This window comes from Camellia sinensis, chromosome 3, assembly GCF_055761805.1.
Source record: "Camellia sinensis isolate YWXY chromosome 3, ASM5576180v1, whole genome shotgun sequence".
NCBI lineage: Eukaryota > Viridiplantae > Streptophyta > Magnoliopsida > Ericales > Theaceae > Camellia > Camellia sinensis.
Window position 1 is genome coordinate 209079612 of NC_138963.1, and position 25074 is coordinate 209104685.

General features: G+C 41.8%; 1 protein-coding gene across 1 annotated transcript; it reads left to right on the plus strand.

The window, feature by feature from the left end:
- Positions 1–12083: 12083 nt before the first annotated feature.
- Positions 12084–12572, plus strand: LOC145822191 (uncharacterized). The gene has a single exon (XM_082918792.1). The coding sequence runs from the start codon at positions 12084–12086 to the stop codon at positions 12570–12572; it is 489 nt and encodes a 162-aa protein (XP_082774918.1).
- Positions 12573–25074: the final 12502 nt, after the last annotated feature.

The window sequence follows — 25074 nt, forward strand, 5'->3', positions numbered from 1 at the left end:
AGACCGCATATTTATTGTTCAATTTCTTTACCTGCGTAGACCGCATGTATTGCTTGCGTAGACCGCATAATTGTTCAATTTCTTTCCTTGCGTAGACCGCATATTTATCATTCAATTTCTTTACCTGCGTAGACCGCATGTATTGCTTGCGTAGACTGCGTAATTGTTCAATTTCATTACCTGCGTAGACCGCATGTTTTGATTGCGTAGACCGCATTACTATTTTCATTACCTGCGTAGACCGCATGTTTTGATTGCGTAGACTGCATTATATCATTACCTGCGTAGACCGCATGTTTCGTTTGGGTAGACCCCATATTAATTTCATTGCTTGCGTAGACCGCATGTATTGCTTGCGTAGACCGCATAATTTGTTGATTTCATTACCTGCGTAGACCGCATGTTTATGATCAATTTCGTTACCGGCGTAGACTGCATGCTCCACTTACATGTTTGTATTTCCACAGCATTGTTATGCTCCCCACTTGCTTTGCGCTGTCACGTATTTCGAGTATACTACTATGCATGTTGCTAACGATATTGTACCTGTTAAGTTTGTTTTCTTTTCAGGCACGATATTGTATGTACGGTTCATTTGAAGCTGGTGCAACCAGACGAGCCGCACAGGTATTGTATCTCCCGAGTGAGACGTATTGAGAATTGCATAATTCTCTTACATCCTTTCTGCATTGTAGTGTAGTTTGGTGTATGCTAGCTTAAAACTGTCGCATGTATGCTTCGTTACAGCTTTCTTTGCATGATCATAAGTTATGTCCGGCTCTGTGCATTGTCTTGCATTTTGCCCCTGCCTTCAGGCGCATACCTTGATTGTCTTGCATGTTTGTCTGAGTCTTCGGCCTTGTCAAAAATGGGTCGTCTCTGGGCTTTGACATTCACTCCCGTCATTGTTATGACTTTCGAGTTCTGTCAAAGAGGGGCAACTGTAGACACCCCATTTTTGACCGTCCTCAAGACTTGGACGTCACCGTTTGAACACTCGGTGATTATCCATGTTTGTGTTCGTTTGGAGTTCCCGGAGGTCTCGGCTACGCGCCTTGCCTCAGGATCTCCGAACCCGACCGTTTAGTGTCAGGTTTTGCACCAAACACTGACATCTTGCCTTTGAGAGGCAGGGTAGGGCTTGTAGACCATCCCCACCCACCACCGGCAGTGGCTAGAGGCCACCGGCTGGTTTTTGCTGCCACCAGCAATGTATATTGCCGGCCGGCACTATTTGTTGCCGGTCAGCACTATTTAGTGCCGGTCGGCACTCTTTTTTGCCAAAATGGCATTTTTGGCCGGCCGACTACTGTGCATCTGCTTTTGCAGATATTTTAAGACAGCTGTCTTGCTTTTGGCTCCCCTCCATACATGTGTATGGAGGGATCTCTCTCTTGGAAGCTTGTCTTGTAAGCTTTACAAGACAATAAACCTCTATAAGAGAGAGCCTTGTCTCTTGGCTTGAAAGGTTGGACACTTGAGATATTTTGAGAGCTTAAACAACCATTGTTAAGCTCTGGTTTTAGGGTTAGGGTTAGATACACATCCTATCTCTCTTTCCCTCTCTTTTGTGCTCTAGGTGTTTTGTGTCTTACTATTGCACATAAACACCTAGTGTTTCACCTTTGTCTAGCTATTGAGGTTCTAAGGGACTGATTTTAGTACTTTGGTGTTGGATTCAAGCCAAGGAAGGCCATTGGAGCATCATTGTTGAAGAAGGCTTCAAGGGTAAGAATCTCACCCCTTTATTCCCCATTTTTGCACCTTATTTCTACCTGTCTTAAATTCATTTTTGAGCTTGGTGTATAATACAAAAAAAGTTCTGTTTTTAGACCCTCTTGATTGTTTATTAAGGGTGTTTTGTGATTTGAGGGTGTTTGACCCCTCTTAGGCCTTGAAAGGCCTCATTTTGTGCTATTTTGTGCTAGTTTCGGGACTTTGGTGTTTGGGCCTCTTCACCACGGAAATCTTGAGGGATTTCAGTGGTGGAGATGGTGCCTTGAAGTCTCTAAAGGGAGAGCGCCACCCCCTCTCCTTGTTGTCCTTGAAAAGGGCATGTTTTGGCCTCTAAAGGGAGCATCATGTTTGAGTGTGTGTTGAGCATGTATAGATTGTTTTTCATGCTTATTTTTCCATAATATAACATGATTTTAAATTGGTTTTGGTACTCCATGCATGCTTAGCATAGTTGCCATGTAATGCCTTGTGATTCCTTAACATGTCTTAGGTCGTGTGCCTTTGTTTCTAGCATGTTTTAGGCTTACATTTGTGAAGATTTTGTGCTTATCTTGACATGTTTTAGGTCTGCCCATAGGTGTTTGGGTTGATTTTGGCATGCATCATATAGCCTCTTTGCATTTTGGCTTGTTGGCCTTAAGTATGTGCATGTATAGCATGGCATCTTTGCATTGATTGGGTGATTTGGGACCATCCACCATGTCATTTCAGTCCTATTTGCATGCCTATATGTTTACCTTGGATGCATCTTTAATGCCTCATAAGCTTGTGTAGCAATGCTCCATGTTTTGGTGATTATGAATGCCTTTGTTTTTGAGTCATTTGGATGCCATCTAAGTGATTCTTAGGCCTTGTATTAATGTCCCAAAACTCTGTTTTTGGTCAATGAGTTCATGCCATGTTTGGTCTTGCTAAGTGTAGTTCAATACTCCATTGGTTTGTTTTGAGCACTTAGGCCATTTGTTGCATACTTGGCTTGATTTATTGCTTGGTTTGGCACCATGTTTTAGCATGATTTTAGAGCTCATGTTGCATGCTAATTGTCCGTGAAATCCCTTTGCGAGTGTGCTTGAATGTTGCCTGCTTAATGCTTGAGGTTTGGACCATAACATGTGTATGTGTGCATGTGTGTTTAACCTCCATTTTTGGGCATTTTGGCTACTGTTTTGGGCCTTATTAGAGCTGCCCAAGTCTTGTATAAGTCCATTTTTACATCCATTTGCATGGTCCCATGTTTGCTTGTATGCTTGCATAAGCTTGTTGCCATGTCATGTTGCATCCTTAGCTTGCATGCTTAGGTTGCGTTGCATCTTGCATGCATGCCTTGTTCCTTGACTTGATGATAGGAATTGGGCCTTAATTTGTTTGATTGGTTTGCATTTCATTTGACATGAAAGTTGCATACTTGATTCCTTGGGCTATCATGCATGGAAATGCGTGATTGGTGGTCTAAGAATCGAGACACATGCCCCTTTGAGTCACAAACATGATAAGGGACATGAATGGTGCATATATGCCTTGAATTGTGCTGCCATGCTTTGTCTTGCCCTCTGTTGCTGTCATTTGCAGATTCTGCAGGAGCACTCTCCCGACCGGCAGTGTAAAGTGCCGACCGGCAATAATTTCTCTGCCGACAGCTTAACTTTGTGCCGGTGGCCACATCCCACTGCCGGTGGCAATTCCATGCAGCCGGTGATGTCTCCCAGCATCCAAGGAAGCAGTCCTGAGGTTTTGGCAGCCTCCAGAGGAGTGAAGGAAGGAAAACAGAGGCAGCCTATGCATGGCGGTGCATTTCCCGAGGTGGTTTTACTGCTTTTCTTAGTTTAATTAAATTTGTTAATTAATTAGGCAATTTGTAATATTAATTAGCTTGCGTAGTTAATTAATTTGTAATATTTATTCGGTCCCTCCGAGTGAGGGCAAATCTGTAATAAGTGTGTGTGGGTGGTGTGTATGTCTTCCAATCCCCACATCTTTCTTCCCTTTTATTTACCTGCTTATGATGGTAGATTAGGGCATCTTTAAAATTAGCATACCTTATGCTATGCATGCGTGCATCCATACATTTGTATTACATACATTAGGCTCGGTACATCATGCTAACTGCATCTGTACTTCAATTCACAAATTGAATATGTGGTAGTTGATCGCATTTCACATGCCATGTTTAGGGTTAGTCGAGCCTGCCTAGATTGCATTTTTGCATGTGATGCATTAGCCATTTTTAACATGAACTAGAACATGCATGTTTGCTAACTAGTTTACTGTTTTGGCACGGAGTACGATGTAAGTATTTATGCTTTAGCATCCCGCATGTGTGTGAGTATTGCCATGACAGCATGTTTACCATGTGGCTAGATGCTTATGTGATAAACTGTTTTGATGCCTGTGGGTGAAGGTTGGATTGTTTGAGTTGGAAAAACTCGTTGGAATCTGCATTTTAGCCTACTTGCGAGTAGCAAATCCAAAACATTTTCCAAAACAAACGGATATGCAATGCTTATTTCCAAATTAGGCAATCTAGTCTATACTTGTTTGCTGTGCGCATAACATAGTAATTCTAGGCTAATAAATGGAATAAGAACACGTAATGTTTTCAAAATTGGATATCATGGTTAGTAGAGGCCGGTCTTTGGACCGGGCGAAAGGGGGTGCTCATAGCTGACCTTCCCCGATCGTACCCAAGCTCCCGAGCCGAGACAACTCCGGTGATGACGAACATGTGGCCTTCGGCACCGAGTCAGGGTTTCCTAAATTTCCCCATTTTAAAAATATTTAGGTGGCGACTCTGTATCTGGCAAAGCAGTCCATGCTTGGCACTACTTTTTCAAAAATCTGTTTCTCAAAACGATTTGCCAGATTTGGACTCTTTGGTTCAGATTAAGAGCCGCGACAACAAAATTGCGAGTCCGAACTGTAGTAGCATATGGCCCCCCCCTCCGCGGGCGCGTCTACAGCAGTGTCAGTAGTTAGTTTTGTTTTCGGCTGGGCTTAGGCCCCTCTGTTCACGAAAAAAAAGAAAAAAGAAATATAATGGTCTTTTTTTTTTAATGAATAATGTTGAAACTTTTTTTATTATAAATTTCTGTTTGATTTGGTTTTCGGAATCTATTTTTAGAAAAAATTTCTAAGAAACTAAAAATTAAATTGGTGAAAAAAATTAAAAGTACATCATTTTTATATAATTTTATCTTTTGTGAAGGTAGAAATAATTTTTTTAAATAAGTTTTTTTTATATTTATTTTCGTTGAATTAGTTTTTATTTTTTCAAAAGTCAAATATGGTGACAATTTTCATGTCATTATTAAATGAATCCATTAAATTAAAAAATTCAAAACTAAAAACATTTCATATATTAAACATATCGATCATACATTAAAAACCTAATAATCATTCATTACATGATAACCATAAAAAAATATCTGTTAAAAAAAATACAACCATCTATTATATGATAACCATCTAAAAATATCAACAAAAATAAATACCCATTACATGATCATTATCCAAACACATACTAAAAATAATTTGGTAAAAAAATAAAAAAAAATGTAAAAGATTTATCATTTTTATATAATTTTTATCTTTGGTGAATAGAAATAATTTTAAAAAATTTAAAAATAATTTTTTAACATTTATTTTTGTCAAACTAATTTATATTTTATCAAATTAACGACTTTGTCCTTGAAATGAAACAACAATGTCTTCAATTATCTTTATTTGGAATGAAATTCAAAATTCAGATTCAAATGTATCACAATTAAAATGTCGGAGACCTAAGTGACACAAGTCTCAAATTACAGGGACCGTTAGTGTAATTCGTAATTAAAAGAATTATTGAGAGGGCAATTTATGTCTAAATAAGGCCGAGCTAAGGCCATCCATTGCATGGACCGAGCTAGGTTTACTCTTGGCCATTGGGCCACGCTGCGAGTGAAAATGAGAGTGGTTTAAGCTCGACGGGTGTTCGGCCCAATTATATCAAAACAGGACCGGGGTGCAATGGTGCAGGCATTCACGGTGGTTATCTCAATCAAGAATTGCCTTTGTTCTGTCTAGCATAGGGCAAGGCCTTCTTAGCTCGGTTGAGTTGCTACCGAGCCGAGGTAAAGGGACTTGTGCCATCTCACTTGGCTTGCAGTGAGGAGGTGCGAAAGGATGGGCATTATCTTTTAGGAATGTGATTCCTAAGAGGACTCTACATTAGAATTAGAGTCCTGTTAGGATTGTGCCAAGCGAAATCTGTAAAAGCTCACGATAGGACCTATGTACAGGTGTAGACACCCCATTTTTGACTGTCCTCAAGACTTGGACGTCATCGTTTGAACACTCGATGATCATCCATGTTCGTGTTCGTCTTGAGTTCTCGGAGGTTTCGGTCGCACGCCTTGCCTCAAGACTTCTCGACTTGTTTGTTTTGTGCTTGGTTGTGTACCAAACACTTGTGTTCTTGCTTCTGAGGGCAGGGAATGGCTTGTTGGCCATCCCCACACCTCACCGGCCTTGGCTTGAGGCCACCGGCCCTATTTTCTTGCTACCGGCTAAATATTTTGGTTGGTCGGTAATGTTTTTGGTCGGCCGGCCATTTTTGTTGGTCAATCGGCCATATTTTCCAGCCGACCCCTTTCCATCTGCTTTTGGCAGATATTTTATGCCAGCTGTCACAGCTGGCATCCACATTCCCCCTCTTCCATACACGTGTATGAAGGGATTTGCCTCTTGTTTAGCTTCTCTTGGAAGCTTGAGGATTTGAGCCTCTATAAAGAGGGAGCTCCTCCTCCCTCCTCCAAGGTTCAGAAAAATTAGAGTTAGAGAGTGAGATATAGTTTTGTATCTATACTCCCTTGTTTGATCCTATTTTGTGCCTTAAAGTGAGTTTTTGTCTTACTTTTGCACTAAAGCACCTAGCATTACACCATCATTGGGTTGTTGAGACCTTAGAAGGTTGTTATTAGGGTTCTTGGACTGGTTTTGATCCAATGAAGGTGCTGGAGTGGTGTTCTTGAAGAGGTTCTTCAAGGGTGAGAACCTACCTTCTTTATTCCCCATTTTTGCACAAGCTTTTAGCCTATCTTGCTTATTGTTTTAAGCTTCGACTATACCTGATAAAAGTTCTGATTTTGTGTGTTTTAGAACTTTGTTAAGGTCACTTTGAGGTTTGGGGTTGGCTCCCCCCGCTCCAAGGCCTTGTTTTAGGCCATACATTTTGGCCATTGTTTTGAGGTCCTAAAAATGAGAGGGTCATCCCCTCTCCTTGTTGTCTTTAATGCTTGCATAAATGGCTTATGTGGTAGCATGTGTGTTTACTTTGTTTTAGCTCCATTTCAGCATGTATTAGGCCTTGTTTTGCCATAATACACCTCTATTTTAACTTGGTTTAGACATGTCATGCTTGCTTTGTATACTTGTCTTATAGGCTTGAGGCCACCGGCCCTGTTTTCTTACTACAGGCCAAATATTTTGGTCGATCGGCAATGTTTTTGGTCGGCCGGCCATTTTTGTTGGTCAATCGGCCATATTTTCCAGCCGACCCCTTTCCATCTGCTTTTGGCAGATATTTTATGCCAGCTGTCACAGCTGGCATCCACATTCCCCCCCTCCATACACGTGTATGAAGGGATTTGCCTCTTGTTTAACTTCTCTTGGAAGCTTGAGGATTTGAGCCTCTATAAAGAGGGAGCTCCTCCTCCCTCCTCCAAGGTTCAGAAAAATTAGAGTTAGAGAGTGAGATATAGTTTTGTATCTATACTCCCTTGTTTGATCCTATTTTGCGCCTTAAAGTGAGTTTTTGTCTTACTTTTGCACTAAAGCACCTAGCATTACACCATCATTGGGTTGTTGAGGCCTTAGAAGGTTGTTATTAAGGTTCTTGGGCTAGTTTTAATCCAAGGAAGGTGCTGGAATGGTGTTCTTGAAGAGGTTCTTCAAGGGTGAGAACCTACCTTCTTTATTCCCCATTTTTGCACAAGCTTTTAGCCTATCTTGCTTATTATTTTAAGCTTCGACTATACCTGATAAAAGTTCTGATTTTGTGTGTTTTAGAACTTTGTTTAAGGTCACCTTGAGGTTTGGGGTTGTCTCCCCCCGCTCCAAGGCCTTGTTAGGCCTTATTTTAGGCCATACATTTTGGCCGTTGTTTTGAGGTCCTAAAAAGGAGAGGGTCATCCCCTCTCCTTGTTGTCTTTAATGCTTGCATAAATGGCTTATGTGGTAGCATGTGTGTTTAGTTTGTTTTAGCTCCATTTCAGCACGTATTAGGCTTTGTTTTGCCATAATACACCTCTGTTTTAACTTGGTTTAGACATGTCATGCTTGCTTTGTATACTTGTCTTGTAATCCCATGATTTGCCTTAATATGTACCTAGCATTTAGACTACTATGCTTACACGTTTTGGCCCAACTCCATGAAGCTTTTAGCCTTGTTGTAGCATGCTTGAGCTCTGATTTTGGTCTTCTTGGTCATGCTTGCATTGTTTTGTATAGCCACCATGCAATCTAGCTTGTTAACTTTGAGTGTCCAAGTTGCTAGCATGCTCTATGTGGATCATTTCAGTGGTTTGGCATCACTTAGAATGTTATTTCAGTCCATATTCATGCTTATAAACTTACACTTATCACTCCTTTAATGTCTTAAAGAGTTTGTGTTTTATGCCTCATGAATGTGTCATTGTGTATGCCATCATGCTTAGATCATTGGGATGTCATCTGAGTGGGGTTTTGGGCTCATTTTGACATGTCATAACTCTGTTTTGGGTTACTTAAATCATGTCATGTTTGGTTGTATTAGGTGTAGTGTAACACCTCTTTGATGGCCTTGCATGCCTCATGATTTGCCCCTTTGTTTTAGCTTTGTTTTGGCTTTGGTCATTGCATGTTTTAGGCTCACTTTAGCATGATTTAGGACTGTTTTGGGTCATACTTGCCATATGCTCTTTGTTTTGTGTAGTTTTGGTTCAAGTCCCTCGACTAGTCTTAGGCTTCAGTCTTGAGCATGCCATGCTTGACTTATTTATGTGATTTAGCATCACTCCTAGCTTCATTTAAGAGCATGTAATGTTGTCATATTTGCATGCTTTTCATTCCTTTTAAGTGTGCTTAAAGGTTGCCCTTTTGTGCTTAAAGTGATGGGCTATTAGCATGCATGTTTGTATGTAGTTTTGTCCCTTATCGCTTAGCATTTTGGCCGCTGATTTGGGCTTATTTGAGAGCTGCCCATATTAGTTTAAGTCCATCGTTTTGCATGTTGTTCCATGCTTGCCTTGCATGTTGTTACATACTTGGCTTATTAGCATGTTGTTGCATGTTTAAGTGGTATTGCATTTGGCATGCATCTCTCGTTAAGTTGCTTAACATATTGTCACATGATTGCCTATCCTCACATGTTATCACATGTTTGCCTTGCATGCTTGAACGTCCATGTTGCATCTTGCATGCTTGTCTAGGTTGCATTGCATTTGGCATGCTTGTTACCCTCGCCATGATCATGTTGCAGTAGTTTTGCTTGCATGTTTGCATCCCTTGCCTCTTGATCAACTATGATGGAGGTTAGGACCCCCTTTTGTGTTTGTGTGCATTTCATTTGATATCAAATTACACACTCGACACCTTTGGCCATCATGTATTGAAATGCGTGATTGATGGCCCGAGGGTCGAGAACCATGCTCTTTTAAGTCTTAAACATGCTGAGGAGGGTGGTGGTGCATAAATTGCTTTGAAAATGCATCGCCATATCCTGTCTGTCCTCTACTGTAGCAAAACAGGATTCTGCAGGAAGAGATGGCTGGTCAACCATCTTCAGTGCGGTATTACCACAAATGGTCGATGATCAGTTCCCCATGGCCGGTGGCCCCATCTCTTGGTCGGTGACATCCCACAGTGCTCAGGGAGTGATTCTAAAGCTTCCTTGGGACTTGTGAAGTTTTCAGAAGTACAGATCAGTGTAAGCAGAGGCAGCATGTGTATGGCGATGGATTTCCGAGTGGAGCCAAGCATGCATGCATTCGTCCTTCTTCTCGAGGCCTCTTTACTGCTTTCTTAGCATAATTAATTTGTTTAATTAGTTAAGTAATGTGTAATATTTAATTAGCTTGTTAGTTAATTAATCTGTATTATTCTTTCGGTCCCTCCTTCGAGAGGGCGCAATTGTGTAATAAGTGTGCGTGCGTGTGATGCATGTCTTCCAACCCCCACTTCTTTCTCCCTTTTATTTAACTGCTTACGAAAGTTAGTTCTAGGGCATGTTTCAATTAGTATCCTTATGCTATGTATGTTTGCATCATTCATCTGTATTGCATGCACCGGGCTCAGCGCATCATACTAACTGCATAGTATTTCAATTCCAACTTGAATACGTGTATCAAATTGTCGCATATCATATGCCATCTTAGATTAGCCGAGCCTATTCTAATTGCATTTCGTATGTGTTGCATTAGCCATCTTAACATGGACTTGGATCATACATTTGATTACTAACATGTCCTTGTTTTGGCTCGGAGTACATTGTGAGTGTTTATGCTTTAGCATCTTGCATGTATGTGAGTGCTAACATGACAGCATGCCTGCCATGAGGCTAATGGCTTATGTGATATAACTGCCTGAATGCCTGTGGGTGAAGGTTGGATTACTTGAATTGGGACAATTCATTGAAATCCGCATTTTAGCCTACTTGTGAGTAGCAAACTTCGAACCATTTCCAAACAAACGGATATGCGATGCTTTGTTCCAAATTAGGTAATCTAGTCTATACTTGTGTGTTGTACGCATTACATAGTAATTCTAGCTAATTAACCGGAATAAGAACGCATATGTTTTCAAAACTCGATATCATGCTTAGTACAGGCCAATCTTCAGATCGGGCAAGCGGGGGTGCTCATAGCTGACCTTCCCCAATCATACCCAAGTTCCCGAGCCGAGGCAACTTTGGTGATGACGGACACGTGGCCTTAGGCACGAGTCAGGGTTTTCTAAATTTCTCCAAAAAAAAAATATTTAGGTGGCGACTCTGTATCTGGCAAAGCAGTCCATGTTTGGCACTTCTTTCTCAAAAATCAGTTTTCTAAAACGATTTGCCGGATTTGGACTCTTTGGTGATTTATTAATCTCACATCGCACATTATGGGATCAGATTAAGAACCGTGACATATTGAGTCTGAACTGTGGAAAAGCATAAAGCCCGAGGGCGCGTCCACAACAGGTATCATAATTTCTACTCACAAATATACAGAGCTTTTGTGTTTATTGTCTATTTGTTGACTTAAGCATCGGAGAGGATTCCGGCATACACCCGTCGGCTAGCTCACGTTTATGTTTTCAGGTAGTAAAACGATGACGTTTGGAGGAGTGCAAACTTGATCAACAGGATTATACGAGAAGATTATTTCGTGCTCGTACTATTGGCGTCGTCTGTGGGAAAATACACAACAAAACCTTTTGATCAAAGCTTCCTCTTTAATTAAGATCAATGGCGGACAACGAAGACTTACCACATTTTGCCATTGATGAACAGACCCCGGAGGGAGATGGGAGGCGCGAAGGATTACCTTTTGTCCCATTTATGGCGAAATTAGACCCCCAGCGACGAAACCCGCGGAGAGACACACGAGAGAGATGGAGCTCAAGCCCTCGTCACTCTCAAAGCCCTAAAAGGCAGAGGTGAACGTTGGATCCACAAGTTTTGGAGGATCGTGTAAGGGAGCAAGACGAGTTGATACGAATAATAGTGACAGACATGGAGACATAAAGCGCCAAATAAAGGGCAAAAGGGTGGCAACGGAAGAGGGGCGCAAACGCACACGCTCTCTTACTACTCGGAAGATCGTGACAGATAAGTCACACTATCACAAGCTGAAAATAGGAGCCTCAGGACAGGCGATACACAATCAAGGACTTCTAGGACATGTTACTCCAGGTCTGAGAGAACGAGGACTGAAAGGTCCTACACGGAAGGAAGCAGTTATAGGCCTTCGCACTTGCACCAAACGACGTCTAGGCACCTGAAGTTGCCAAGATTAACGGACCTACGGACAGTGCTTGAGGAAAGGGCTTGAAGGAGAGAAGACACTCGGGCGCGTGACCCTCGCAGAGTCTCTACACTATAACGATTGGCACCTAGGACGGATGGGAGTGTCGAGGTTGGGAAGCCAGAACCACGCCTTGCCTATGAATCAGCAGACAAAGTGGTAGCAAGGTTGTAAAGTTTTTCATTCGTTCCGGCGATAGAGAACGCACCATTACCCTCAGGCTTCCACCAGCCCAAATTCACTATTTATGAGGGAAAATCGGATCCCCACATGCACTTGAGCCACTTTCGCCAGGTTATGGCAGTGTATCGGCGAAACGAGACTCTAATGTGTATCTTATTTTCTTCCAGCATTGGTGACCTGGGTCTAACATGGTTTGAAAGGTTGCCAGAAGACAGCATAGCCTTGTGGATGCAGTTGGCAGAGGCATTTGTGATTAGATTCAGAACAAATACCAAGACGCTGGTAGAGATTGACAAGCTACTCTCCATTGACATGGGCGAGAAGGAAACGTTGAAACCTTACAATAGTCGATATTGGGAAACTTCCAATCAGATTGGGGATTGCCCCACAAACCTCGTCATCGCACAGTACAAACGGGGTTTACTGACAGGCAACAAGTTGAGGGATTCAATGACAATGATGTCGCCCCTCACAATAGAGGCCCTAATGGAGAGAGTACATCAGCACATCCGGGTAAAGGAAGATAGCGCCTGCGCTAAAGCGAAATCTGGCATAACGGTGGTTCCAGATAGAAAGACTACAACAAAACTCAACACGATAGAACAACTAAGCAAGAATGGGCGAGGCAGATGAGCCAACAGAGAGGACCCCCAAACAAGGAAGTTGAGAGTTCGCACTGCCATTACCACGGTATTCAACAAACCTCTCTACTGGATTCTTAGCGAGATACACGACAAACCCTTCGTTTAGCAACCAACCAAGTTGAAAGAAGCACAAAGAGGTTACGATGAGAGGCACCGTTGCACCTTCCAAGATGAAAAGGGGTACCGTACTGAAAATTGTACACCATTGAGGCAACATCTGGAGGAGTTATTGGCCATTAGTCACCTAGACCAGTATCTAGAAGGGGGAACATAGCCAGCCCCCCAAGATCGCAGCAGGCCGAATGGAATGCCGGTCGACGGTCCACCCCAACGTATAATCAACGTGATACATGGAATTATTGAACCTGAGCGGGTATGTGAGCTCAAAGGGATGATCAAAAGACTGAGCACTTGAGGGAGGGGATGATCAAAAGGCTGAGCACTTGAGGGAGGTACTAAGTGCACAACCTACCGTCAAAAGAGGAAAAATGGAGACAACGAATGTCATCTCCTTTTTTGACAGGGATCTAACAAGGTTACATTACCCTTACAATGACGCGCTGGTAGTCACTCTGCGCGTCAAAAATTTCGACATCAAGCGGATTCTGATTAACCAAGGAAGCTCATGCGAGATAATGTACTACGAGACCTTCAAGCAACTAAAATTGGAGGACAAAAACTTGGTGCCCGCAACATCTCCCCTCGTCGGCTTCAACTCCATGCCAGAATGGCCAGTTGGCAAGATAATTCTGCCAGTCAAGGCAGGAACAATGACAAAACAGGTGGAGATTTGGGTATTGAAGGTCCTTTCCACCTATAACATAATCTTGGAAAGAGCATGGTTGTACGCTATGCGTTTGGTAGCATCAACCTACCATCAGGCGTTACGGTTCCCCAACGAAATCGGAGTGATTTAAGAAGTCTTAGGAGACCAAATCACGTCGAAACAGTGCTTCGTTATGGTAAACGGCAGCCGGGTTGCAAAAGGGTTTGTACAGATGATGGAGGAACCAGAAAGCAATGAACTGTTTACAGATGTCGACAAAGTAGCCGAACAGAGGGCAGTGGAAGACTTGGTAGAGGTAAGGATAGATGAAAAGAACCCAAAAAAGTTCTTTTTGCTCAGCTCGTCTCTATCCAGCACTGAAAGAATAGAGGTCGTGGAATTTTTGACCTCTAACATCGAAATGTTCGCCTGGACACCGTACAACATACCTGGCATTGACCCTAATTTCATCTGCTATCAACTCAATGTCCATCCAACTGCCAGACCAATTATACAGCGAACTCGCCGATCAACACTCCACCACGCAGAGATAGTGGCGAAGGAAGTGGGAAACTTGCTAGAGGCAGGAGCAATCAGAGAAGTACACTATCCCAGGTGGATCTCCAACACTGTAGTAGTGCCAAAAAAGAATGGCAAATGGCGCATTTGCATGGACTACAAAACAGTTAACAAAGCATGCCCAAATGACAGTTTTTCCCTACCACGGATAGACCAACTAGTGGACCTGACAGTAGGGCATAACCGACTTAGCTTCCTTGATGCGTATCGTGGTTACCATCAGATCGTTTTGTATGAACCGGATTAGGAGGTCACATCGTTTACAACACTTAGAGGACTATATTGCTACAAGGTCATGCCCTTTGGCCTAAAAAATGCAGGGGCTACATTCCAACGGATGGTCACCAAAATGTTTGCACCATTGTTAGGCAGAACAATGGAAGCTTACATAGATGATATAGTGGTCAAAAGCAGGGATGAGAGGGACCGTCTCAAGGATCTAGATGAAATGTTCCAAATTTTGAAGTCCCACAAGTTGCGCCTGAACACATCTAAATGCGCATTCAGCGTAGGGTTAGGAAAATTCCTGGGCTTTCTAATGACCAACTGGGGTATAGAAGCTAATCCCTCACAGATCAAAGTCATCCAAGATCTTGAGAGGCCCAACATAGTCAAAGAAATGCAGCATCTCACTGGCCTAGCAGCCGCGCTCAACCAATTCATAAGTCGGTCGTCAGACAGGTGTCGACCATTCTTCCAGGCACTGAAGGCCAAGTTTGTGTGGGATGATGAGTGCGACCGCGCCTAGAAAGCTTGAAAGACTACATGACCTCTCCTCCGTTGTTAGTAACCCCAGTACCAAGAGAAGAGCTCTTTTTGTACTTAGCAGTTTTCCAGCATGCAGTTAGCATAGTGTTGGTCAAAGTGGAAGGAATACAACACCTGCCTATCCTTTATGTTAGCAAGACATTGCTGGGCGCTGAAACAACGTACCTGCCGTTAGAAAAGCTGGCCCTAGCTTTGATGATGGCTTCAAGAAAGTTATCACACTATTTTCATGCCCACACTGTGATTGTCTTAACGGCTTTCCCCTTAAAAGCCTTGTTTGAGAGGGCGGATTTTCTGGACGAATCTTGAAATGGGCAGTGGAGTTGGGGCAGTTCGATATTAAGTTTTAACCAACAACTGCAATAAAAGCCTAAGCTTTGGTAGACTTTGTGGCCGAGTTCACGCTAGGAAGTCATCATGTTTGCCCGATCGACTTGACCGAGGCAACCGAAAGAGAGGGAAAAGTGCCGCAGGAATTGCGAAACCTCCAAAGCAGGATGTCAACTACATAACAAACCATTCAGGCTTGAGGAGAGGGAAGAAGGAACAAACCATAGCACTACCAGCAAGGACTCACCCAAAAATAGAGTCTTGAGACAGTCAGACAGTGAGGATCAAAGCCCAACGACAGAAATTAACCTAGATGAAGGCATCGACAACACCCCTGATCCCAAGACATCATCAGACCCCTCCACTTGCTGGAAGTTATTCGTCGGAGAGATGTGAAAACTCTTCCTAGATAGAGCATCCAACAGGCACGGTGCAGGACTAGGCATAGTCATTATCTCACTGGATGGCCTAATAATTGAACAGGCAATCAACCTTGGCTTCCCAGCATCCAACAACGAGGCGGAGTATGAGACACTGCTAGCAGGTCTAAAATCGGCACTTCACATGAAGGCCACCGAGCTAATGGTGATAATGACTCCCAGCTAGTAATCAACCAGATTTCAGGCGATTACGAGGCAAAAGATGATAGGATGGCTAAGTACCAAGACTTGGTCAGAAAGGAGATCATGAAGTTTGAAGTAGTACGAATAAAGCAAATCGGTAGAGAAGAAAATAGTAAAACAGATGAGTTGGCCAGTTTTGCGTCAATGGCAGATACATCTATTCCACACCTATTACTGATTGACTTCCTACCCAGACCAAGTATTGAAGAACCCAAAGCAGCCGAAGCATGTTGTGCCGAGCTAGGTCCTTCATGGATAGACCCCATCATAGTATTTTTAAAAGATGGCATCTTACCCGAAGAAAAGAAAGAAGACAACAAAATTAAGGCAAAATCACAGCAGTTTTGGCTCTCCCCATCACTAGCATTGTACAAAAACTCCTTTACAAGACTTTACTTGAAGTGTGTCCATCCCAGCAAGGTCGAGGAATTTTTGTTTAAAATACACGAAAGCGTTTGCGGAAACCACCAAGGGAGAAGGTCGCTAGCTTACCGAGCAATTTCACAAGGGTATTGGTGGCCATACATGAAAGCAAATTCAGAGAAATAAGTCAAGAAGTGCGCGAAATGTCAAAAGTTCACACACCAAATATATCAACCAACCAGAGAGTTTCTACCATTAACCAGTCCATAGCCCTTTGCAATGTGGGCCTGAATTTAGTAGAACTACTCCCAACTGTGCCCGGCAACAAAAAGTTCTTTCTCGCAGCAACGGACTATTTCACAAAGTGGGTGGAGGCAGAGGCACTAGCATCCATAAAAGAGAAAGACGTCAAGAAATTCGTCTAGCAGAACATCATAGCTCAGTTCGATATACCCAAGGCATTAATATCCGACAACGGTACTCAGTTTGATGGCAAAATCTTCAGGGGCTTTTGCGAAGAATACAAGATAGAATTCTACAACTCTACACCGGCGTACCCCCAAGCTAATGGCCAGGCTGAGGCTTTCAACAAAGTAGTCTTAGGCAGTTTGAAGAAGAGGTTGGAAAGAGCAAACGACAAGTAGGCCGAGAAACTTCTCCATGTTTTATGGGCCTACCGTACCACACCTCGGCGATCAACTAGAGAAACACCCTTTTTATTGGCCTATGGCATGGAGGCAATAATCCCATTGGAAGTGGGTCTTCCCACTATTAGAAGCGAGAATTTTGATCCAAACTTAAATTGTGAAGCCATAGCCCTGGAACTCGACCTTGTAAAAGAAAGAAGAGAAAGGGCATTAGTACACATTGCCTCATACCAACAAGAATTATCCAAGAAATATAACAAAATAGTACACCCAAGGCAATTCAAGATTGAAGATTGGGTACTGCGCAAAGTAATGGACAGCACTTTGGTACCTGGAGATGGCAAGTTAGGACCTAATTGGGAAGGACCATACAAAGTGATTGGTTTAGCAGAAAAAGAGGCATATCACTTAGAAGACATAGACAGCAAAGTTATTCCCAGACCATGGAATACGGCCAACCTCAAACTATTTTACTTTTAGCTTTTTCTTAAAAACACTTGTATTTTTTTTTTTTTTTTTTTTGCAATAAAACAAGTAGTTTCTTTTTTGAAAAATTCTTTCATTTGTAGAAATTGTTCATAGTTATTGCCAATTGAGGGCAATCAAAAGGGTTGGCAGGTTTGACCAACACTTAGTTTTCTTCTTTAGCCAAGATAAGAATCTAGGCTCAAGATGGTTAGCAGGTTTGACAAACACTTTTTCTTCTTTAGCTAAGATAAGGATCTAGGCTCAAGATGGTTGGCAAATTTGACCAACACTTTTCTTCTTTTAGTCGAGATAAGGATCTAGGCTCAAGATAGTTGGCAGGTTTGACCAACACTTTTTCTTCTTTAGCTGAGATAAGGATCTAGGCTCAAGATGGTTGGTAGGTTTGACCAACACTTTTTCTTCTTTAGCCGAGATAAGGATCTGGGCCCAAGAAAGTTGGCAAGTTTGACCAACACTTACTTTTTCTTCTTTAGCTGAAATAAGGATCTGGGCCCAAGAAAGTTGACATGTTTGACCAACGCTTAGTTCTCTTCTTCAGCCGAGATAAGGATCTCGACCCAAGAAGGTTAGCAGGTGATTTTAGTTGGTTCGTTGTTCAACCGAGATAAGGGTCTAGGCCTACGTAAAGATGGTAGCTTTAATATAAGCTGTGCCAAGATAATAATCTAGGCGCACATCCCGGTTATAAAAATTTTGAAGTCTCCCAAAGTTATGTCTTAGCCAGGATATGTATCTCAGCCGAACAAAGGGAGGCATGATAAAGGAACAGTTGAGCTAACTAGGTCGACTGGGCATACAACAAAACTAATACACTACAAAGCGAAAAAGTGATGTGAACCAAATAGAAAGATATAAAAAGTAAAGTTTCTTTCATTTCATTTGTAAGTAAGTACAAGAGAAGGGGCTTATAGCTTGGTTACATTTTATTAAAGAGAAAAAGAAAAAGAAATCAAGTAATCAAGTCATCTAGCTCGGTGTCCAAATCGACCAAGACTTCACCCATAGGAAGACCGGTTACAGCATTAGCCCCCTAATTGGGCTCGGTTACGGGCACTTCGTCAACTCCACTGCATAAGATTTGGCTGGAGTCCACCGGAGTAGAAGATAAAGGCTGGCAACTGAGTTGAGTGTTAGAATGAGGGACGTTAAGTGGAGCAGGGACCTCATCCTCCTCCCTTTCTTGAAGAAACTTTTGTTGGACAGTGTTAACGTAGTCCATCATATAGCTCGGTATAAAGTGAGGGGGAGGGTTCAGAAAGACCTCGGAGTCAGGCCCCTGACCAAGCTTGGCCGCCGCAGTCTTTCACCCGTATTTGAAGAAGATATCCTTTGACGCCTCACATTACTGGATGTAGAGTTCCTCGTCTTCTTTAAACCCGCGATCCTTAACGTCCTCTAACTATTTTTGTAACGCTTCTATTTCGGGGTCTTTTTTCTTCGCCAGCTCTCGCAGATAATGGTCTTTCTTCTCATCTAAAGCTTTTGCTTATCTGCTTCTACCGAGTCGACCAGTCTGGCCAACCGTGCATTCTCTTATTCCAGGTCGGCCAGCTTGGCCTTCGCCTCTTTCAGTTCGGCCGCTTTAGCATCAGCATCAGCGACGGCCGACCGAGCCGTCTTTCGTAGCTTAAAGACACGCTTGTAAGCCATTTGGCTCTTTTGGAGGGCCTGCACAAACATTCAGAGCAGTGACTTAAAACCAAGCAGTAGGTAATGGTATCAATTACTGGGTGACAGGAATTTTAGAGTACCAGTATCATAGACTTGGATACCGAGCGAATTGCCTTCAGCTCGGTCAAACCCTCGTGCCCCTCCATGTCGACAGAGAAATTGATGCTCTTTGCCAGGTTAAAGGCTAGGAGATGGTCCTTCTCAGCACTGACGGAGTCTGAAGCTGTTATGGCACGACCCTTGAAAGACACAGTTGGTGCCCACACCGGAGGGGATGGAGGATTTGAAAGGCTAGACCCGTTATGACCTTGGAAAAGAGTAGCTTCTGGCAACTCGGTCTCCGGTGGCTCGGTGTCATCCTCGTCTCTCAAGCATTGTGGGGCAGAACTCATACGAGGCCGTTTGTTTGGCTGAGATAACGAAGCTCGGGTAGTAGGGAGGGCCATCGCAGCCTTATGCGATTGACCGACCTATGGTTCTTCGGTTTGAACCTCGGCGGTGGGAGCTATGGTTTGCTTAGTGATTAGGGCACGGACGGCACGTCGCTTGGCCATTTCTTGCTCTTCAGTTAGGGGAATGAGGTTAATTTGAGGTAGGTTTGGGTCCAGTTCAGGTGATGGTTCGAAAAGAAAATCAGTAACCCTGGTCTTTCTTCTCCCGCTATACCGATAGGTCGGCTCGAAGTTTAGTAGCTCGGCCCAATCATGGTGGCGGTATCGAAGCGTGGCATGAAAGGTGTCTTGATTGGCGTAAGCATAATGTGATTTAAGCTAGTTTAGGTCTGTAGAAAAGAAAGATAAGGAACTTAATAGGTTAGCACGGTGGTTAATTGAAACAATAAAGAAAAATTATACCAAGGTATTCTTACTAGCAGTCCCTTTATTCTAGTTTATATTATAGCCCGGTATCTGGGCTTCTTGATCTTCAAAATTGCCAAAAACCCAGAAGAAATCGTCATCGTTCAAGTCTTTGTCCGGTGTGTTTTTTATGATTTTTCTCGGTCTTTTTTTACTCTAAGGTAGTACACCCAACCGTCGTCATTTTGGCCGAGCAAATATTATTGAAATAGCTCGGCCAATCCGAGGTTGAGACTGAGCCGATGTAGACGTCCTCGAACGTCCCGGAAAAATCCCGTTTTGTTCATTGGGCTCACTACAGCTCGGACTAAAATGTCACGGTTCTTAATCTGATCTCGCAAAGTGCAATGCGAGATTGATAAATCGCCAAAAAGTCCAAATCTGGCAAATCGTTTTGAAAATTTGATTTTTAGAAAGAAGTGCCAAACATGGACTGCTTTGCCAGATACAGAGTCGCCACCTAAATATTTTATTTTTGAGAAATTTAGGAAACCCTGACTCGTGCCTAAGGCCACGTGTCCGTCATCACCAAAGTTGCCTCGGCTCGGGAACTTGGGTACGATTGGGGAAGGTCATGCAATGAGTACCCCCGCTCGCCCAATCAAAGATCGGCATTTATTAAACATGATATCTTCTTTTTGAAAACACATGCATTCTTATTCCGGTTTATTAGCCTAGAATTACTACGTAATGCACACAGCAAAATAAGTATAGACTAGATCGCCTAATTTGGAACAAAGCATTGCATATCCGTTTTTTTGGAAAATGATTTGAAGTTTGCTACTCGCAAGTAGGCTAAAATGCAGATTTCAATAAATTGTCCCAATTCAAGTAATCTAACCTTCACCCACAGGTATTCAGGTAGTTATATCACATAAGCAATTAGCCTCATGGTAAACATGCTATCATGGCAGTCACTCACACACATGCAAGGATGCTAAAGCGTAAACACTTACCAAGTATTCCGAGCCAAAGAAAGAAGCTAATTAGAAATCATGCATGAATCCTAACTATGCTGAGATGCTTAATGCAAAACATGCAGGATGCAACTAATATAGGCTCGGCTATTCTTAAAATGGCATATGAGATGTTACAAATAACATGTATTCAACTTGGAATTGAAATACAATGCAGTGATGCGCCGAGCCCGGTGCATGCAAGACAGATGAATGGATGCAATCATGCGAGCATAAGGATGCTAATTGAAACATGCCCTAAAACTAACCATCATAAGCTGGTAAATAAAAGGGAGAAAGACGTGGGGTTGGAAGACATGCATCACACACACGCACACTTATTACAATAGTTAGCCCTCTCGACGAAGGGTCCGAATAAATAATACAACACCAACTAGCTAATCTAAGCCAATCTAATTAAGCTAGTTATTACACAACCAAAATGAATAATAAATTACAGCTAATTATTACACAACTCTAATTAATTAACAAACTAACTAAGTAAGCAATTAAACTAGCATGCAAACTACATGGATGTGGACTGCCTCAGCTGTCACGACCCAAACTCGCCCCTAAAGGTTTAGCATCGTAACCGGCTAGTAATCATTGGATCACCGAAGGCCTCTAAACAGATTAGCAAATAATAGGGGCTAGCGAAAGCAAATATATAAATATAGTTGTCCAATGAGCTGTGCTGACTTATATGAAGAAAAATATTTAAAAACTTTATATACAATAACCAAAAGTTAACCATGCATTATACCCACACACATTACAATATTTTAAGTACAGCCAGCAGAATTAAATCAAGTCATACATATACATAAAACCAACAGAACTTGAACACAGGACACTTCGGGAACCTCTATGTGAGGCACAACGGTTGGCTGACAACGGATCACAGATCCAGACAAAAGCCTTCGGGCTTAAACTCCAGAATGCTCACCTATACATATATATATATATACAAACAGTGAGCTAAAACCCAGTGAATAACATTAAGGTAAAGAGGTTAGTGAACGAAATCCGAACATATCATAAGCGGAAAACAGATCATAGCATAATCATCCTCATATCAGAACACAATAATGGTACATCCCATAGAACACATCACAGAACGTCTTCCGACTAGAGTAACCGGTTCCGAATACCGGTTAAACACATCACCACAATGAAGTGGCTAACGAGATCTCGTAATTACTTGTATGTCATGGACCCGTATTTTCATGCCGCCTCCCATGACTTAGGACTATCTAAGGATGCCATAATAGATTTCAAACTTGGAATGTTCGTTCACGTAAACAGATAACATTTCAGAAATCATAGCTTATCCTATTTCATTTGGAACATAATTCATATAAACGTATCTTTACGATAACGTTACTCACAGTGGTTCTCGCAAACGGTTAATCAATCTTCAGATGTTGACCTACAATCACAAAAGTACATAACACAACATATCTCATTATTACACGTTCACATGGCCAACACAGCTTAACTTTCATTACGTTAGTTCTTGTTCATACTTAGCACATTGATTAAAACACACACACACTTGCAATCTCGGAACCTGGTACATTCTTTCCTTAGTGTGTTTCTAATCCATAACCTTATTATCAAAGCTTAATTAAGGCTTAGGAATGCCTAAGATGCAATGAGGATGCCAAAACATGAGTTGGAACACTTAGGCAAAATTTCTGAAAATAAGGTCCCCGCTCGAGTGTAGATTTCCTCGCTCGAGCGGACATGTAAAATGAGAGGTGCCGCTCGAGCGTGAATTACTACGCTCGAGCGACCTGCAAACTTGGAAAAAGTACTGGTTGATCGAAATCCACGCTCGAGCTACAACTCCCACGCTCGAGCGTATCAACAACATGCAAAGGGTTCGCTCGAGCGTCTAAGTGGTCGCTCGAGCGGAGAGCTCAAGTCTGAGAAAAATACTGAGAGCTTGCATTATCCGCTCGAGCGCAGGTTTCCTCGCTCGAGCGGACTGTAAAATTCTGGGTTTCCAAAAACAAAGTTTGAGCTTCAAAATGCGATTTCAATGGCTACAGTCATGCATGGCTTGTTTTTAAATCTCGAAAACTTTTCTAAAACATGAACACATGGTTGTTTACAAACTCTTTTGCTCAAAGCTCGTGAATTTACCAATTTTGAACTCAAAAGCTCTTGTATGAAGGATTTCCAAACTATTTTCTTGATTTCCTCAAAACATGCAAAATGGTTGTTATGAACTCATGAATTTCCAGAACATTATGCAAGGTATGAACTCACATGCTAGCAATGACTTCAAAACTCAAACTCAAAACGAAGGAACCAAAGGTTAATCTCCAAGAATGCACATACAAGTCATCTACAACCTCAAAGACCCACTTCTCTTGCTAATTTTATGAAATTGGCTCAAAGATGAGTTAAAATCATGATGCATGGAAGTTAGCTGCAGAAAATATGCTCAAGACTCTTACCTAGAGCTTTGATTTTCAGAAATGAGAGATGAATCTTCCTAGCCTCCTTCCTCTTCTTCAAACCCTGAGCTTTCTCACTCTCTTTGAGGCCAACTCTCTCTCTCTCTCTCCCTCTCTAGCTTGAATTCACTCAGAATAAAGAATCAAATAAGTAAAATGTAAACATTCCCTCACTCAAGCTGAAAACACACGTACACACACCTCACTTCTCCTCAAAAATACCCACGTGGTTATGCATACAAGGCTCCAACACACACAAATGTTGTGATCCCCTACACTCAACATCACCAAGGCCTTAACACACCATACTCTTAATCACATCTTGGATTATTAATAGGATTAGATTAGGCACCAATCATGCATCAATTAAATCAAACCTAAGTAACCTTAATTTATTCAGGTTAACACGAAAGTCAAGTAATCCAAAATAGTTCCCATCAAGGTTCAATTTAATCACAAGCGATTTTTACTAAACTGAATCAATTTTTAATAAAATATGTCATAGCATTCTAAAAATTCCAAATAACATATTAGTGCAACTAATTTCGAATTCGGATGCCGATAAAGCTTTCAATTTACATATTAAAGCCGAATTCCAAACAGATATTTCTACAAGTAACAGCTAGAAAGCCAACTATTGTGCAAATTACATAATAAACCAAAATTTATTTTAATCCTCTCATTAACATCCTTAATTACCGATTAGTGGCTAATTGTGGATCGGGGTTATTACAGTCTCCCCACCTTAAAAAGTTTGGTCCTCCAAACTTAAGTTATCTTATATCAAAAGAAATGACGTCCATCAAAAATATAACTGCAATTCGTTACAAAATAGAAGCATAACCATATTCGTAAATATGCTCATAACCTAATCTCGACCTTAGCTTCGTACAGAAACAGAATCATAAATCATATACAGAGATTTGGGTTCGTATCAAACAGAGTCTTATACACATCCAGATTTTAATCAGAAACAGATCCATATATATGTTCATATTCACATTCTTGTCCAGATCATACACAGATGTCACAGTTCTTGCTTAAACATACGTGGTGCATTTATTAGCACTAACAGAGCAGATACAAAACAGATACAGACATAGCAGATACAAAACAAATACAGACACATGATGGTTATGAATAACCAGTTCCATAAAGGAACCTCCGAATTCAGGAACAGAGAACAGATAAGCTGAGCCCCCATGACGGGACCTCCGGTACAGGTAACAGAGTGCTGACAGATATAAGTTCCATAAAGGAACCTCCGATATCGGGTAACAGCCAACAGATATCACATAATACCAAGAGTCACATGAATACATATCAGAGATTGGACAATTATTCATTGCACAATACATAATATTTCAGAAAACAGATCCCCTTTAGACGCACAGAAAACAAATACAACTGAACACAACTTTACTACGTTATTATTCACATTACTTATGTCAAGTACTTATCGGGGTCTTACATTCACACCGTTTCCATTTTCATAAGTAGCTTCCCCTTTTAAGTTACAGAGATTTAATTATTCATTTCTGAGTCATTCATCCGGTCCTGTTCGATTTGGTTTTTAATCCGGTAATCTTATCACAGTCAGTCCAGGTCATTCTAAAGTTATCGGGAATACAAGGCAATTTCGAACATTAACCCCATGGCAGTAAATGGAATTCCGAAGTAATCATGCATACTATTCATCAGCCTCAGTTTTCATAGATTCAATCGTATTATGTGTCAATACAGAAGCAGTCCTACTGATTACATATACCCCTAGGTAGTCAGAGTTTATAATCAAATCCCATCAGTTTTGAAGTACAGTAATACCAAAGCAATCATCCTCTAGTCAAACAAGTTCATGGTCAAAACGGTAATACCGGGTAATTAATCACGTGTTATATATAACCACGTAGTCTGCTGTTGACGGTTCACATTCTTCCTAAGTGTTCGAGATTGATTCAAGTTTTCATTCAGTTAATT

Excerpts from the sequence above, each read along its gene's own strand:
- LOC145822191 (XM_082918792.1), top strand. The coding sequence starts at position 12,084 with ATGTGTATCTTATTTTCTTCCAGCATTGGTGACCTGGGTCTAACATGG.